The 17,860-nt window shown below is 41.1% G+C and overlaps 1 protein-coding gene across 1 annotated transcript in view; it reads right to left on the bottom strand.

Moving 5' to 3' along the window:
• Window positions 1–17,860, bottom strand: part of LOC138954196 (protocadherin Fat 4-like) — a 64,096-nt gene that overhangs the window by 45,623 nt on the left and 613 nt on the right. Inside the window, exons 2-17 of the mRNA XM_070326099.1 lie at window positions 17,704–17,860; window positions 15,105–15,251; window positions 14,316–14,513; window positions 13,671–13,787; window positions 13,211–13,393; window positions 12,590–12,718; window positions 8,185–8,367; window positions 7,438–7,566; window positions 6,358–6,543; window positions 5,902–6,048; window positions 5,153–5,341; window positions 4,653–4,787; window positions 3,865–4,047; window positions 2,786–2,914; window positions 1,489–1,677; window positions 53–172 (exon numbers count right to left, since the gene is read on the bottom strand). The exon at window positions 17,704–17,860 is cut by the window's right edge and continues 29 nt beyond it. Of these exons, the coding sequence (XP_070182200.1) occupies window positions 53–172; window positions 1,489–1,677; window positions 2,786–2,914; window positions 3,865–4,047; window positions 4,653–4,787; window positions 5,153–5,341; window positions 5,902–6,048; window positions 6,358–6,543; window positions 7,438–7,566; window positions 8,185–8,367; window positions 12,590–12,718; window positions 13,211–13,393; window positions 13,671–13,787; window positions 14,316–14,513; window positions 15,105–15,251; window positions 17,704–17,860 (2,521 nt within the window). The remainder of the gene's footprint in view (window positions 1–52; window positions 173–1,488; window positions 1,678–2,785; window positions 2,915–3,864; window positions 4,048–4,652; window positions 4,788–5,152; window positions 5,342–5,901; window positions 6,049–6,357; window positions 6,544–7,437; window positions 7,567–8,184; window positions 8,368–12,589; window positions 12,719–13,210; window positions 13,394–13,670; window positions 13,788–14,315; window positions 14,514–15,104; window positions 15,252–17,703) is intronic.

The raw sequence follows: 17,860 nt of genomic DNA, 5'->3' as shown, positions 1-17,860 counted from the left end.
AAACATTCAGATAGGCAGATAGAAGAAAAGAAGAAATACAATAACCACTGACCTCAAACCTGGTGGTCAGTGTTGTTCTCAGTGACCGTCTCACAGTTACCCGACCGTCTTCAAACAGCTGAAAGTAGGCCCAAGCCAGAGCGTCACCCGTTGGGGAGAACCGCAGGTCACCCTGGAGAACAATTATCCAGTTCATTTACAAGCTAAACCAAATTCATCAGAAGTCAGCAAAAGAATAAAAAAAAAGTCAAACAAAACAGCCACAAAAACAACACAAGAAAAACAAGTCGCGTAAGGCGAAAATACAATATTTAGTCAAGTAGCTGCCATTTTTCAGCAAGACCGTATACTCGTAGCATCGTCAGTCCACCGCTCATGGCAAAGGCAGTGAAATTGACAAGAAGAGCGGGGTAGTAGTTGCGCTAAGAAGGATAGCACGCTTTTCTGTACCTCTCTTTGTTTTAACTTTCTGAGCGTGTTTTTAATCCAAACATATCATATCTATATGTTTTTGGAATCAGGAACCGACAAGGAATAAGATGAAAGTTTTTTTAAATTGATTTGGACAATTTAATTTTGATAATAATTTTTATATATTTAATTTTCAGAGCTTGTTTTTAATCCGAATATAACATATTTATATGTTTTTGGAATCAGCAAATGATGGAGAATAAGATAAACGTAAATTTAGATCGTTTTATAAATTTTTATTTTTTTTTACAATTTTCCGATTTTTAATTACCAAAGTCATTAATTAATTTTTAGGCCACCAAGCTGAAATGCAATACCGAAGTCCGGGCTTCGTCGAAGATTACTTGACCAAAATTTCAACTAATTTGGTTGAAAAATGAGGGCGTGACAGTGCCGCCTCAACTTTCACGAAAAGCCGGATATGACGTCATCAAAGACATTTATCAAAAAAATGAAAAAAACGTATGGGGATTTCATACCCAGGAACTCTCATGTCAAATTTCATAAAGATCGGTCCAGTAGTTTAGTCTGAATCGCTCTACACACACACACACACACACACAGACACACAGACACACAGACACACGCACATACACCACGACCCTCGTTTCGATTCCCCCTCGATGTTAAAATATTTAATCAAAACTTGACTAAATATAATGACGAGAATGATTTAAACCAGTGTTTGTTTGTTTTTTAGTAGTAAGGTGAAAATTTAAAACGAATTGCAACAAAACGCCTCCAGATAGAATAAACAAAACCAGCGGGAAAAAAAGAGAAAAAAAAGCAGATAAATCAGAATTTGTCAGTTGTAATTTTGTCATCAAAGTCTAGTCTTCTTTTTTTCTTTTTACGTAATCCTCCCACCACCACCAACCCCCTTCCCCCTCCCCTACCCCCAAAAGACCCCGCCCCCTCATCGCCAACAAGGCAAACATGAAAACAACACGATTACGGTCACAGTAGTCGAGCAGCAAGTCTTAGTCTAAGTGGGAAAGAGGAGATGTTCCCACGTACTCTTGTATCACTGTCCTGAGCCTGGAAGAGATGCACCTGTGTGCTGTTGATTAGTGTAGTCTCATTGATTCGGATGATCTGGTTGTTCCGGGGACAGGTGGGACTTCCTGCATCTTTTTCAACTCGAATGGTCACTGAAGCAGGAGTTCGGCACCGGCGACTTCTGTTGTCATAGGCAGACACAGTGAACTGCAACAGAAACAAAGCTCGTTCTTCGGTTACAGTCGCGACGAAGCACATTGTTTTTCCATGAATAGATAGAAACAAAGAGCAAAGAAGGACATACAACAAAACACAATTATGAAGAAGAAATGAGAACCAAGAAGGACGTACACCAAAACGCAATTAGTAAGAAGAAAGAATCAGAACTAAAAAATATATAAATAAACCGCAAGTAAAAAGGAAGAGTAAGAACATGGAGAGACATAAAACGCAAGTATATAGCTCAGTTGGTAGCGCGCTGGATTTGTATTCAGTTGGCCGCTGTCAGCGCGAGTTCGATCCCAGGTTCGGCGGAAATTTATTTCACAGAGTCAACTTTGTGTGCAGACTCTCTTCGGTGTCCGAACCACCCCCCGTGTATACTACATTGGGTGTGCACGTTAAAGATCCCACGATTGACAAAAGGGTCTTTCCTGGCAAAATTGCTTAGGCACAGTTAATAATTGTATACCATACCCGTGTGACTTGGAATAAGGCCGTGAAAGGTAAATATGCGCCGACATGGCTGCAATCTACTGGCCGTATAAAATTTCATCTCACACGGCATCACTGCAGAGCGCCTAGAACTGTACCCACGGAATATGCGCGATATAAGCTTCATTGATTGATTGATTGAAGTATAAAACATAATGAGAACAAACAAAGACATACACAAAAACGCAAGTACAAAGACTGAACGAGAAAAAAGTAAGGCATACACCGAAGCGCAAATATATAAAAAAAAGAATGAGAACAAAGAAAGGCATACACCAAAACGCAAGTGTAAAGAAATATATTCACCAAAACGCGAGAATAAAGAAATATTGAGAACAAAGAAAGGCATACACCAAAACGTAAATATAAAGAAAGAATGAAGCAAAGAAAGGCATACACCAAAACGCAAATATAAAAAAATAATGAGAACAAAGAAAGGCATACACAAAAACCCAAGTTCAAGTTTCACGTCTCTATCGACAGAAACACCGACAACTTTTCCCTCAAATAAAGGATCACTATTTACGCATTTTTGCATACACTAAAGTATTATAGAATACTATTAAAGTTTGTTTCTTTAAATTGAAAAAAATAAACTTACCGTGTAGGTGCCTTGTCCTGAACGCAGATCGTTTTTAACATAGATTTCGCCAGTTGAGGAGCTGACGAAGAAGTACCGAGAGGCCTGAAGTCCTGCAGAATCCTCGTCGATGAAGTAGCTCACAATGTCCTAAAACACACACAACCTCAATGAATAGTATAATAGTCATAAATCACGTTCATCGCAACTAGCATTATCTTGTGTATCCCTGTTTCTCCCCCTTTGTAATATGTTTGTATAGATCACAGTATTATTAACACACACAGTCAAACTAGGTTCATCGCAAATATCATCATCTTGTGTATCCCTGTTTCTCCCCCCATTGGTAATATGTTTGTGTAGCTCATAGTATGAATGAGAACTGCAAAATACACTACAGCCTAAAGTGGCTCAGTCATCATGTGTACAGATCACTTCTTGTTTGTATTCTGTAAGTGCAGGAGTAGGTAAAATATAGCTACTTCATTTGTGTCCTCCAGGACTGAATTCACCCTCCTGGGGGAGATGAATTTTGACGAACAAAATCTAAAATCAAGTAGACATGTCAACACATACTACAATTGCTTTCGTAGGATATAGTTTTCTACCGCACAGCATCTGGTTTAAACAAAACTTTGTTCAATTTTTATCATGACAAAAACGATATATATGGTTTTTAGTTTAACTAACTTAAGCATATAATGCTTATTTTAAGTCATCCTGGTATGTACATAACAAAGGTTAACATGATGGCGGACTAAATACCTTTACTCATTTCAGACAACGATAACAAACAAACAAAACTGATACGCAAACAATCAGAAAAGGGAGGGGGTAGTAGTACAGAAGGTGGGGGAGAAAAAATACAAGAAACAAAAAGACATGGGGCACGAGAGAACAGAAATAAACATAAGGGAAAAAGAAGAGGATGAAGAAGACTTTTGAGCGCCAGATATTTGGGAAGAGCTTAAATTACGATCCCAAAGCCTCCTCCTCACTACTCTTTTACATGGTGACTGTGTCGCCCTGCCACGTATCTTCAGGGTGAGCCTGATAGTGCAAGTACTCAGCAAAGAAACAATGTCAATGATAACGCTCACCCCATCAGCATCGGATGCACTGACGTTGACAACAAAGGTGTTGACAGGAAAGTTCTCGTTGATGGTTATGGAGTAAGCCGCGCTGTTGAACACGGGGCAGTTTGGGTTGCGGTTGACACTAATCACCACCACTTCCTGGGCAGTGAGGTCCGGGTTCTGCCGATCGTAACACTCCACCACCAGCTGAATGACAGAAGATCAACCAAACGTCAATACCCGTGACAAGAAATATGTGGTTTCTCTCTTCAGATCAACATTATCACATTCATGAGAAGAAGAAAAAGAAATAAAGAGAAGAAAAAAACCCGAAAAAAAACCAACATTATCACATTTGAAGAATTCTGTAAATCCAAGCAAAAACATTACCTTTTCTCAGAAATAAAAAAGTTACACGGTCATTATTTGTTTTTTACATAACTCCAAACATATATTACAATTTAACACCCAATACGAACTGGATGAACAATTCATTTATATCATGAATTAACAGTTTGCAAATAAAAAAAAAAAGATACAGGGTCATTTTTTACGTATTCCAAATTAACACACAATAAGAATTGGATGAACAGTTCATTTATATGATGAACGAAAAGTTTCAAAACAAGGAGGAAAAGTCTGCCACAATGACCACACTTTCTTTCTTTATTTGGTGTTTTACGTCGTTTTCATCCACGAAGGTTATATCGCGACGGGAATGACCACACACTCACACCCACATTATCAAACCACTATTATAGACAGAGAAAAATATACTTAAGATGCACACAAACAGGAGGAGAACAACTGACCGTATATGTCTGTGTTTGGGTGGGGTCCCCAGTCACATCCTCTTTTAATGACACCTGTCCAGTCTGGTTGTTCACTGCAAAGTACCGGTCAGCTGGCTGATATCCAAGGAGGCGGTAGCGAATACGATCATCGTTCTACAAAGGATACAATTAAAAATGGTTTTGATACATAAAGGCTTAAACACGTTGACTGAAACACGCACGCAAGCACATTCACACACATAGGCCTGCAGATACACGCAGAACACGCATGCATGGGATTGCTTAAAATAAGCACTATGCTTGAGTTAGAAATCCTAAATGCCATATATTGTTTATGTTAGGAATGATAAATGATAAATCCCATATATATTGTTTATGTCATGCATGAATGATAAATCATATATGCCATATATTTATTGTTTATGTCATGCATGCATTATAAATGATAAATGCCATATATCGTTTATGTCATGATAAAAATTGAATAAAGTCTTGTTTAAACCAACACGCATGCATACCTCTGGCGATGTCAGATCTGGGTCAGTGCAGTCAAGTGAGCCTATGCTTGACGAGACGTTCTGATAGATCGTGATGTTGTACATGGCACTCGTGAACACGGGTTGTCTGTCAATAGCAACTCGGCCAATGGTTATCTGAACGCTGGCAGAAGAAGCGTTGCCTCTCCCATCAAATGCCTGGACAGTAAACTGGAAAACAAATGAAAGTGAAATCAAATATTTTGCTTCAAAAGACAGCGTGAACAGAAACAACGTGAAAAAGAATGAGAGAGAGCAAGGGGGTGGGGGGGGGGGGGTAGAGAAAGAAAGAAAGAGAGAGGTGGTAGAAAGGCAGGGAGGGAAAATAAAATATAAGTGAACAGAGAGAGAGAGAGAGAGAGAGAGAGAGAGAGAGAGAGAGAGAGAGCGAGAGAGAGAGAGAGAGGAAGACAGAGAGAGATAGAGAGAGAGACAGAGAAAGAGAGAGACAGAGAGAGACAGAGAGAATGAAACAGAGAGACAGAGATATTGAGAGAGAGAGAGCGAGAGAGAGAGAGAGATGTAGGAGGACAGAGAACAACGTAGAGAAGGGAGAAAGATAAATAATAAAGTGAAGAAGGGGATGGCGTGCTAGCAACAGATCTAGAGAAAGGGGAATAATGAAAAGAAAAGAAATGAGAGATATAGGCACATGAGGGAGGGGGGGGGGGCGAGGCGGAGAGACAGTGCAACACTATTTAAACTGACAAATAAGACCAAGGCTAGTTTACGTTGTAGACATTCTTCTGTAATCCGTTTTCCAAGGGTGTCTCAGTGAGAGGCTTGCGAACACTGATCTCTCCTCTTTCACTGTCCAGCAGGAAGAAGGTGGAGGCTCCATCATCATTGGGCAGCTGAATCCTGTAGGTGACCTTGTCCTGTGTCGTGTGAAAGCACAGAGAAGTTTAAGCTACCAATTTCCATCAGTACTAATCCAACCTGTCCACTCAATGCGTACACACGCGCGGAAAAAAGATTGACAACAAACTGACTGACGACGAGAAGACTAGACTAGCAGAAAATCGGCAATATGTACTTTGAAATGTACGTGTTCAAATAAATTCATATGCACTGTAATGTTGTGTCGTTGTGATGTGATGTTCAATCTGTTGCGTCAACGACATAATGCATATGACACCAGCATAAGGGTCAACAAATAGGATATACATCAACAATCACTGTCTTACATTGTCGTTGTCGGTGGCTGAAATGTTTCCGACAAAATTGCCCAGGGCAGCCGTCTCAGAGATGGTGAAAATATAGTTGGCACTTGGCTGGAAGACGGGTACGTTGGGGTTGCGGGAAATTCTGACCATCACTGTAGTAGATACTGTCTTCTTTGGGCGAGCTGAGTCATAGGCTATTAGTCTCAGCTGAAATTTGACAAGAAATGCGACAGTTATGAATAGGTACTAACTCAGTAACTGTATTAAAAAAACATGTACACCTAAAATTTTCACAAGACGTTTTGCCATATGGATTGCCACAAAAAAAGATGAAGCGTACAGAATACAAACGACTGTACAACATTTCAATTTGTCTGTTTTAAATGAGTAAAACAAAAGTGTTTACTCTTTAGGGGCGCACACTACCTTCCATGCGCTGAGTAAAACCAAAGACGCTCTCAGTCGATTACATTATCCAATTATTGTGCAGATCCAAAATTAGATTCCACAAGTCATAGTTCTACGCTGCAGCCTCTGTTAACGATAACCTAACCAGGATCAATTGATACATGATGACACGAAAGCTCCATGTAAAGAGCAACCACTCACAAGTGGTACAGTCATGGCAATACCCTGATATCAAAGAATAGGCCTACTTCTTTCTTCTTCAGCGTTCCAGAATTTTCTGGTTACGCTAGAGCTTGTTTGCCCATTTGCCACACTATACTCTGAGAGCATAGTCAGCTTCACTCCGCTTTCGTTGATTAGGCAAGCTGGGTATTTTCGTGTTTTAATAACCCACCGAACTCTGACATGGATTACAGGATATTTTTCGTGCGCACTTGGTCTTGTGCTTGCGTGTACACACGAAGGGGGTTAAGTAACTAGCAGGTCTGCACATAAGTTGACATGAGAGATCGGAAAAACCGCCACTCTTAACCCACCAGGCGGCAGCCACCGGGATTCGAACTCACGACCTCCCGATTAGGAGGCCGACTTCTTACCACCACGCCACTGCGCCCGTCTATCAAAGAGGACAAAACTGTAATCGTGTGCAGTGGAAGGAAGAGTGTGGGGCGAACGTGGAGAGGGACCCATTACCGTGTAGGTGGCCAGCTGGTCAGGGTCTGCCTTCAGGTCACGTGCAAGACGAATCTCACCAGTGGTGGAGTTGACACTGAACAGGGATTCACCCGGATAGTCTCCAACAAGTTCGTACGCGATGACACCCTGAAAAGACGCGTCGATTTAAAAAGAATATGAAAACAAATTTGAACAATACTTTTAAATAATTAAAATCCATGCAATTCCAGAACGTTCATAGTTTACGTATTTAATTAAAATATGATCCTTTTATTCTCAACTGCATAAAACAAAAGTTCTTCACTATCCTCAAATTAGAAATGCGTAAATCATGGTAAATAAAAATAAGGGACAACAAAAATCAACATGTAAGTCAACTCTCCCTATTTCGTCTCTAAAAAATTCAATCTAATAATGCAGGTTTGACTAAACTTTCAACAACTTAATAACCATTAAATACCAGATCTGAGATGCACCCTCTGAATTTCAAAGCTTATTTACACTTATTTACACACACACACACACACACACACACACACACACACACACACAACACACACACGCACACACACACACACACACACACACACACACGCGCGCGCGCGAGCGCGCACTGTGACACACTACAACATCCAAAATCTTCCTTCTCTTTCTCACCAAGGTACAGACACATACATACACCCATACATACACCCATACTCACATACACCCACGCGCGCACAGACACAGAAACACAGGCACACACCTACTCTGGGACCTACATACCTGAAGGTCATTATCTCCGGCTGTCATCTGCCCGACAACGGAGTCCACAGATTGACTCTCGAGAAGAGCAACATCAGAGGTACGTTGGAAGAAAGGTGTCTGGTCAAGCTCCACGGTGATGTACACATCGGTGATGTCCTTCTTTTTGTAAAAGGGATGGTCATCCACAGCTTCCACTGTCAGCTGCACATACCAAAATCTCGAGTTCTTGTGCACGAATAAAGAAGTATGTATGCGATAAAACACGTTACAGATTCAACTGACGAAAACCGGAGAAGCAATGGTTATTTTCTCCGTCCAAAATCGCAACCACAAGCTTTCATCTAAACCGCCGTAAAGCGATTACAGATTTAGTTGACAAGAGAGTGAGATCGAACACCTTATAAAATGTGTATTGCTGTTACCGCGCACCCTAATTGTCAATTTGTATCCGTGTTTTACGCCTCGTTTTTATCCGAACTGATTCCTTGAAATCACAGCTTATCAAGTGCCTATTCACACACAAACAAACAATAATAACAGCTATTGCTACGCTGAAAATACAATAGCGATTATATAGCTGTTCTGATCTTGATTTATTTGTTGTTCCAAACTTACAAAATGACAGTTTTTGCGTTGATCTCAGGTTTTGATAGCAGACGCCGTTTCTTATGCGCATTAGTTTTGCGCAGGCGCCACACTGACTTTGGAAAAAAAACTCGATTTGACAACACAGCTGTTAAACAGCTTTTTATTAGTTCATTCGTATACAACAAAAAGAAGTTTGAGTTTTTTTAATTTTGAACAAGACTACTTATGAAGAAGACCAAAACACAACATCAACGGAAAACTAGAAACAACTGAAGAACTAGGATGCAACAAGGGGAGGAAAAGAGAACAGCTAATCCGTACAAAGCGAGCAGACAGCAGCGACGTTTTCAGTTTGGGTGAATGGCATTTATACTTGTCTCGTCATGAAGCGAATTTTTCAACCTCAGTTATAAACCACTACATGAATATTAGTGCCATGGGTTGTACATCAATACTTCTGAGGGGAAGTGGGGTATTTAGTGTGGAGTTACGAGATAAGAAAAGCCGAATGCGAAAGCTTTCGACAGAGTTTGGCACAAGGGTTTGATGAAAAAGTTATACGCTATTGGCATAAGGGGACAGTTGTATTTTTGGTTTGATAATTATTTGAGGGAAAGAAAACAATGTGTTGTGGTAAAAGGTTGTAAGTCACAGTTTTTGCCGGTTTCTGCGGGTGTTCCCCAAGGGTCAGTATTAGGACCTCTCCTCTTTTTGGTTTATATAAACGACATTGTTGATAATATTGAATCAGTGATTAAACTATTTGCAGATGATACCAGCATGTATTTAAGCCTCGACGACCCTTTCCGTAGAACTGAAATACTCAATTCTGATCTAGGTAAGATTGCAAACTGGGCCATTAAAGGGAAAGTGAAATTTAATCAGTCGAAAACAGAGTTAATATCCTTTTCCGGTCAAAGATGTATACAGAAATTTCCCCTTGTTTTTGGCGATGTAGCCCTCATAGAAAAAGAAAGTCATAAACATTTAGGTGTTATTTTTCAAGATAATTGTAAATGGGCCTTACACATACAGTCTATTGTGGCAACTTGTCGAGTACTTGTGGCTTGTTTAAAATCTTATAAATATAGGCTCAGTCGAAGATCCCTAGAAGCAATGTATAAATCTTTTATTTTACCTCATTTTGATTATTGTGATGTTGTGTGGGATAATTGTACAAAGAAGCTTTCAGATGAGCTGGAGAAGCTGCAACTCGAATCCATTCGAATTATTGTTGGTGCTGTTAAAGGCACTTCACACGAAAAATTGTATACAGAATCTGGCTTTATACCACTTACAGAGCGAAGACGCCGTCACAAATTAATGTTATATTATAAAATGGTCCACGGCAATGTACCAAATTACCTCAACGTTTTATTGCCACCTCTTGTTTCTGACCTAAATCCCTACCACCACAGACACCCACTAGAGCGTAAGACTCCCCAGTGTAAATCAGATTTGTACAAGTCATCTTTTATTCCTTCTGCAACTAGTCTCTGGAATAAGTTGCCTGAAAATATACAACAATGTGATTCTGTTGGTCTGTTCAAGCGACATTTCACAGCTTTTGATATTTCAATTCCACCATATTACTATTCCCCAAATCGCAAAACTGAAGTTTTGCATTGCAGGTTAAGACTTGGAATGAGTGATTTACAATATGATATGTTTAATCGCCACCTAGTAAACAACCCGGAATGTTCTTGTGGTTATTTTGCTGAAACTGTTCATCACTATTTGCTATCATGTCCCCTGTTTAATGATGCAAGAACCGCAACAATCGGTACATTAGCTCCAGAATTTGTTAATATTGACACACTCCTGACAGGTAATTCAAACATTTCCATATTTGAAAACAGTGTTATTTTTTGTGTTGTCCAAAGCTATATTGAGAAATCAAACCACTTTGGGACACCTAATTAGTTCGATGTTGGTGTGGGTTTTTCTAAATATATTACTTGGGGCCCATCTTTTTTTTGATATTTTGTTGTGTCTTTCGTTCTCGTTTTGTATTTGTTTTCGTTTTCGGTATTGACACAGATTGTGTTCGATAATTCAAACTAAGTTTTCCTTGCTGTTTTTCTCCTTTTCTTTTTTTTTCCTTTTTTTTATTTTTTTTTTTTAATATATATTTTTTTTTATATATATATATTTTTTTTTCTCATCTCTTTTTTCAAAAAATGTGTCGCATTGATCATAATCCGCCATGAAATTTCAGGAATGTTTATGTGAGCACTTACCATAAGTTTTAAACTTGTTGTGCTCCTTCTTAATGATGTTGTTATATTATCATGTGTCTGTTTACGAATAAAATACTGTTTAAAGGAAAGTTTGTGCCAGTCGGCAACTGTGAACTGAGCTCACAGGCACACAAAAACGGCTGTTCCGTTGTACTCCCCTGTTTGTACTACATCTTTCGATTTTGGGCATTTTGTGGTGTTTAGGGACAGAAAATAATAGGTTTAGTCCTGTTTCATCGGGAAGTTAGCAGAAAAAGGGTATGCTGCCGACATTTGTAAAGCTGAAAAACATTCCCGAGAAGAATTTCAAGTTGTCAGTGTATGCTGTTGTCGATCAGTGAAACATCGTGTGGTACAGATGGGTAAACCGGAACCATGCGTCTTTGTTATTGACAATATGCTTTTGGATATTGGCAAAAATGGCCGACTTCCGTAGCATTATGCTTTGATGATCGGAAGAGACCATCCAATCACAGCCCCCGAATTCCCCCACGTGTCCATCAGAATAGCTATATAAGTGTTTTTGTCCCAAGCTGACGCACACATATTTCACAAGCAGATACTGCCAAGTCAATTATATAAAACACATTTGAAATCATCATATGCAGTACATTAAGTGCGATATTCAATTCAGATTATCCCCTAGGATTCATACTGAATGTCACACTTACCAAAGATGCACGCACAAATAAAAACACTGGAATTCCTGTCTCCTTTATTTCATCGCTTTACTCTTCAAGAGTAAAGAGAAAATACCCAGCAAGCATGTTTGACCTCCCTACTAATAATCAATGAACTCAATGTTATACTCTGCTCTTGCTGGTGTCAGTTGTAGATACTAATTTAAAGGCAGAGTAAGCCTCCCGTAAACCATCACAGATACGGTCAGGCTTTTACACACAGTACAAACACCCTTTCATTTAAACACTCACCAATTGAGAACATCCTAGGTGCCCTCCGTAAAGAGCGAACAATTTTCAAAGAATTTATTTTTGCGTGGTTTATCTTACCCCTGAGCCATCGTGAACCCGTGTGATCCAGTTTTCCCCCTTTTCACAATGCAGTCGTCATAGTTAGTCATTTGAATGCGACTCGACGTGAGCTTATCTACAATAGCACGTTTTTTATGCACGAAACAACGGCTGTGGTTCACAAGAACTCTAGCGATGGCTTTTGACTGTTGAGAGGAACGGCGATTTGCACTGATAAACCGGGCCGTCGTCTGCTACGACCCTTGCGTGACCCTGCTTCCGGGCTTTTCTTTTTTTAAACTTTCACAACTTCGAATTGTTCTGATCTTGTCTTGATGAAAAACGAATTCTTTTATGATTAAAGAATGTTTGTGTAACAAGCTGTCAATTTATTATTTAGATTTTAAAAGTTAGGTCTAGCGCAAAAACGAGGCGCCATTGTTCTTCAGGGCCAAGTCCACGAAAATAAATTCTTGGAAAATGTCTCACGCTCGACAGAAAGCAGCCAGGATGTTCCCGTTCGGTGAGCGTTCAAATGGAAGTATGCTTGTACTGTATTTAGACGCTCGGGGAGCTCTGTGATGGTTTACGGGAGGCTTACTGTGCCTTTAACAGAAAACTTACGTTGTAGGAACGCCTTTCGGTACCCTCAAGAGACTTGCGCAAGATGATGACACCAGTAGAAGGATCCAGGTAAAAGAGTTGGGTGGTGTCGTTCGGACTCGCCCCGATAACATTGTACACCACCGGATCCTGCATAAAGCAGTGAGAAGAATCATTCAAATTAAGACTCACTGAATGAAAATACACAACCAGAACGGACCTTGTTTTGTCAAAACTTATTTTCTTGCATCTAGCATGTCCTTCCCACTAATGACCTATACGATCAAATTAACGCAGCTCCAACTTAGGACCTATTGTTTTCTATCAAAAGAAAGAAGGAAAGTAATAACTGTAAATTAAACTGTAGAGCTGCATCATGGTATTATTACTTTTTTGTAAGTAAACAACACACACACACGCACACGCACACACACACACACATACACAACCACACACAACCACACACAAACACACACACACACACACACACACACACACACACACACACGCACGCACAAACAGACAGTCTCTCGCTCTTCCTCTCTCTTTCAAGCTCTGTCTACTCTGTGTTATATGCAAAACTTTCCCTTGAAACGCCAGCAGGCTATCCCCCATTGCGGAGGCAGTTATAACTCCACTCACCCCATCCCTATCAGCGGCATTGATGGTGACAACCTGATCCGAGACGATGTGATACTCAGAAATAGTAGCCCGGTAGGGGCTCCTGCTGAAGAATGGGCCATAGAGGTTGCGTGTGATGAAGATGGTGCCATTGCATCTTGTTTGACGACCAGGGTCGGCTGGGTCATAGACGAGCACTTCAATCTGAGGGTGATCAAACACAAGATTTACATGTGTGTGTGTGCGTGTGTGTGTGTGTGTGTGTGTGTGTGTGTGTGTGTGTGTGTGAGTGTGTGTGTGTGTGTGTGTGTATGTTGGTGGGTGAGTGTGTGTGTGGGTGTACATATATGTATGTGCGTGTATGTGTGCGTGCGTGTGTGTGTGGTGTCCAGGGGACAGATATTAGTCTGTATGAGCAATTAAGTAACTAATTTTCATACTTATGACATATTTCAATATAAAGCCACGGTTCAGTACTTACATCGACAGTTTTTTCTTGGTCATCATCGATTGTTTCTTCCAGAGTGATGTCTCCTGAGGCCGTGTTGATGCTCAGGGCAATGGGGTATGGATACACCAACTCATACACAAGTCCGCCCTGTAAGATAGGGCCAAACACAGTGACATTCACTTTCAGTCCAACCCCCTGAATCCTAGTGGCTTTTACAAAATTAATTAATCACTAGTGCCTATAACGAAATTAATCAATAACAAAATTCCAACCGTGCACATAATATTCGTTTTTGGTATGTAATCAAGTGGAAGGGTGGTCTAATCCCATGTACAAGCCTGGCCAGATCTGAAATAGTGAGCCACAGGAAGGAGTGTGCCTTGAATCAAGAGAACATTTTAATTGTAATTATAGGGAGCACCAGAGCAAGATGTGCCGAGAAGAAATTAAGGAGAACAGTGGTACCCATGATTAGAGGACACCCGTCGGACCAGCCAACACATGTCCCATACTACTGTCCTCCTCCGTCAGTTCAGACTGGGTAACAAATGAAGGTGTACTTTCCTGGGAGGTATCCTCTCAGAGAAGGGGACTAACACTGGGGCAAGGTACCACTTTCCACACAAAAAGAGGCTGTTTTAAATCGGATGGTTTGAAATAACATTTGCTTATCACCTTAGCATCGTCGTCCGAAGCGTTAATACGCATGACAAACGACCCACTGGTGGCGCTCTCAAGGATGGTGGCAACAAAGGAGGAAGAAGTGGGCGGATAGTGACACACTGGGTATTGTCCTGTTCTGTTGACGTTGACCTGCACCGTGACGTTGACACACCGCCGAGGAAGGCCGTTGTCGCACGCCTCCAGCAGCAACTGCAGTGGGCAAAACAAAAGCTGTCACTTTTACGTTGCTGTGTTCCTTGATTAAGGGGACATTATTAGGCGCTGATCTTTTAATTCTGTTGCTCGACTAACTTCTTTTAATCACACTTTGTTTCGTTGTGTAAGTTTTAGGAAGCAGATTGTATTACCTTATCTAAACAACAATGAGTCACCTCATGCATCCTCATGCATCTTGTATAGGAAGCAAGCAATGGATTGGGGGGAATAAACCTGCTTTTGTTTTCAGATGCTATGAAGAGGAGTGGTCAAAGAAAGGTGAGAATTACAAAGGAAGACTGAAACAAAAGCTGGAAGAGGAAGTCGTCACTCTAGTTTTTTGTAAGGGTGATGCCATAATTAGTACAAAGAATTATTAAAGTAGAGCGGGGTCAACACACACACACACACACACACACACACGCACACACATACGCATACACACACACACACACGCACACACACCCACACGCACGCACGCACACACACACATACACACACAAACACGCACAAACACACACACACACACACACACACACACACACACTCACACATGCGCACACACACGCGCGCACAATCACGTACAGCAAAGCTATTGATGTTGGTGTTCCTGACAGACCGGACCAAGTTCAACTGGCCAGTATTGGAATCAACTTGAAAGTATTTGGAAGGACCAGATATGAAGCTGTCTCTCTGTTCAGTTTCACTCAGTATTCTGTAGCTGACAACATCCTGTAACAGAAAGAAACCTTCGTGTTAGTGCAAATCATCATGGGGTCAATAAGAAATTTAAACATGTGTCTTAAGAACAAAGTGAGTAGCAATCACTTTTAGAATGTTACAATTGTTAACCATCCGGTATCCTGTTCTGCTTTAAACATGTGTTGTAAACTCACAGTAACTATCAGCCCATGCACACTAAAACATGTGAAGCTTACCCACAAGCGTCACGTTATCAGCCCAAATACCAAAACAATCATATGAGGCTCACCCACAATTATTGTCATCCCATACACACCAAAACATGTTAAGCTGACCAACAACAGCTGTGAACCCATACATACTAACACATATGCCGCTAATTACCCACAACAGCTGAAAACCCATACACACTAAAACATGTGAAGCTGACCAACAACAGCTGAGAACCCATACACACCAAAATATATGACGCTCACCAACAACAGCTGAGAACACATACACACCAAAACATGTGAAGCTGACCAACAACAGCTGTGAACCCATACATACCAAAACATGTGAAGCTGACCAACAACAGCTGAGAACCCATACACACCAAAACATGTGAAGCTGGCCAACAACAGCTGTGAACCCATACACACCAAAACATGTGAAGCTGACCAACAACAGCTGAGAACCCATACACACCAAAACATGTGAAACTGACCAACAACAGTTGAGAACACATACACACCAAAACATGTGAAGCTGACCAACACCAGCTGTGAACCCATACACACCAAAACATGTAAAGCTGACCAACAACAGCTGTGAACCCATACACACTAAAACATGTGAAGCTGACGAACAACAGCTGAGAACCCATACACACCAAAACATGTGAAGCTGACCAACAACAGCTGTGAACCCATACATACCAAAACATGTGAAACTGACTAACAACAGCTGTGAACCAAAAAACACTAAAACATGTGAAGCTGACGAACAACAGCTGAGAACCCATACACACCAAAACATGTGAAGCTGACCAACAACAGCTGTGAACCCATACATACCAAAACATGTGAAACTGACAAACAACAGCTGTGAACCCATAAACACCAAAACATGTGAAGCTGACCAACAACAGCTGAGAACCCATAAACACCCAAACATGTGAAACTGACCAACAACTGCTGAGAACCCATAAACACCAAAACATGTGAAGCTGACCAACAACAGCTGAAAACCCATACACACCAAAACATGTGACGCTCACCCACAACAGCTGCAACCCCATACACACCAAAACATGTGACGCTCACCCACAACAGCTGCAAACCCATACACACCAAAACATGTGACGCTCACCCACAACAGCTGCAAATCCATACACACCAAAACACGTGACGCTCACCCACAACAGCTGCAAACCCATACAAATCAAAACATGTGACGCTCACCCACAACAGCTGCAAACCCATACAAATCAAAACATGTGACCCTCACCAACAACAGCTGCAAACCCATACAAATCAAAACATGTGACGCTCACCCACAACAGCTGCAAACCCATACAAATCAAAACATGTACTACTAACACACAAATATCAGCCCATTCAAACACACACAATTGAATCTTACACACAACAGCTGTCAATCAAAACACTGACACAAAAAGATGTGCTGCCTACCAACACCAGCTATCAGCCTATACACACCAAAACAGGTGAACACAACAGCTATCAGCCTATACACACCAAAACAGGTGAACACAACAGCTATCAGCCTATACACACCAAAACAGGTGAACACAACAGCTATCAGCCTATACACACCAAAACAGGTGAACACACCAGCTATCAGCCTATACACACCAAAACAGGTGAACACACCAGCTATCAGCCTATACACACCAAAACAGGTGAACACACCAGCTATCAGCCTATACACACCAAAACAGGTGAACACACCAGCTATCAGCCTATACACACCAAAACAGGTGAACACACCAGCTATCAGCCTATACACACCAAAACAGGTGAACACACCAGCTATCAGCCTATACACACCAAAACAGGTGAACACACCAGCTATCAGCCTATACACACCAAAACAGGTGAACACACCAGCTATCAGCCTATACACACCAAAACAGGTGAACACACCAGCTATCAGCCTATACACACCAAAACAGGTGAACACACCAGCTATCAGCCTATACACACCAAAACAGGTGAACACACCAGCTATCAGCCTATACACACCAAAACAGGTGAACACAACAGCTATCAGCCTATACACACCAAAACAGGTGAACACAACAGCTATCAGCCTATACACACCAAAACAGGTGAACACAACAGCTATCAGCCAAGACACACTGAAACACGTGCTGTTCTCTGTATCTGTATCTGTAAGTTACGCTGCACTTGTGGGACAAGTCATCCAGATGTCTGGCAAAAGTTGTCAACCCATACAAACCAAAACACAAGACACTCACATCAGGGTCCACATCAAAAGCTGAGACGTTTCCGATGTTGGAGATGTAAGGCTGATTCTCTGGAATTTCAAAGATGTAATTTTCTGGATTCCATTGTGGACCGTTCTGGTTTCGGGCGACGTTAATGGTGCAGACCAGCACATCACGACGGTTGGTC

The sequence above is a fragment of the Littorina saxatilis genome, linkage group LG2 (genome assembly GCF_037325665.1).
Source record: "Littorina saxatilis isolate snail1 linkage group LG2, US_GU_Lsax_2.0, whole genome shotgun sequence".
In the NCBI taxonomy this organism is placed as follows: domain Eukaryota; kingdom Metazoa; phylum Mollusca; class Gastropoda; order Littorinimorpha; family Littorinidae; genus Littorina; species Littorina saxatilis.
Note: the sequence above shows the minus strand (reverse complement) of the source record. Positions and strands in the feature narration are given on the sequence as shown.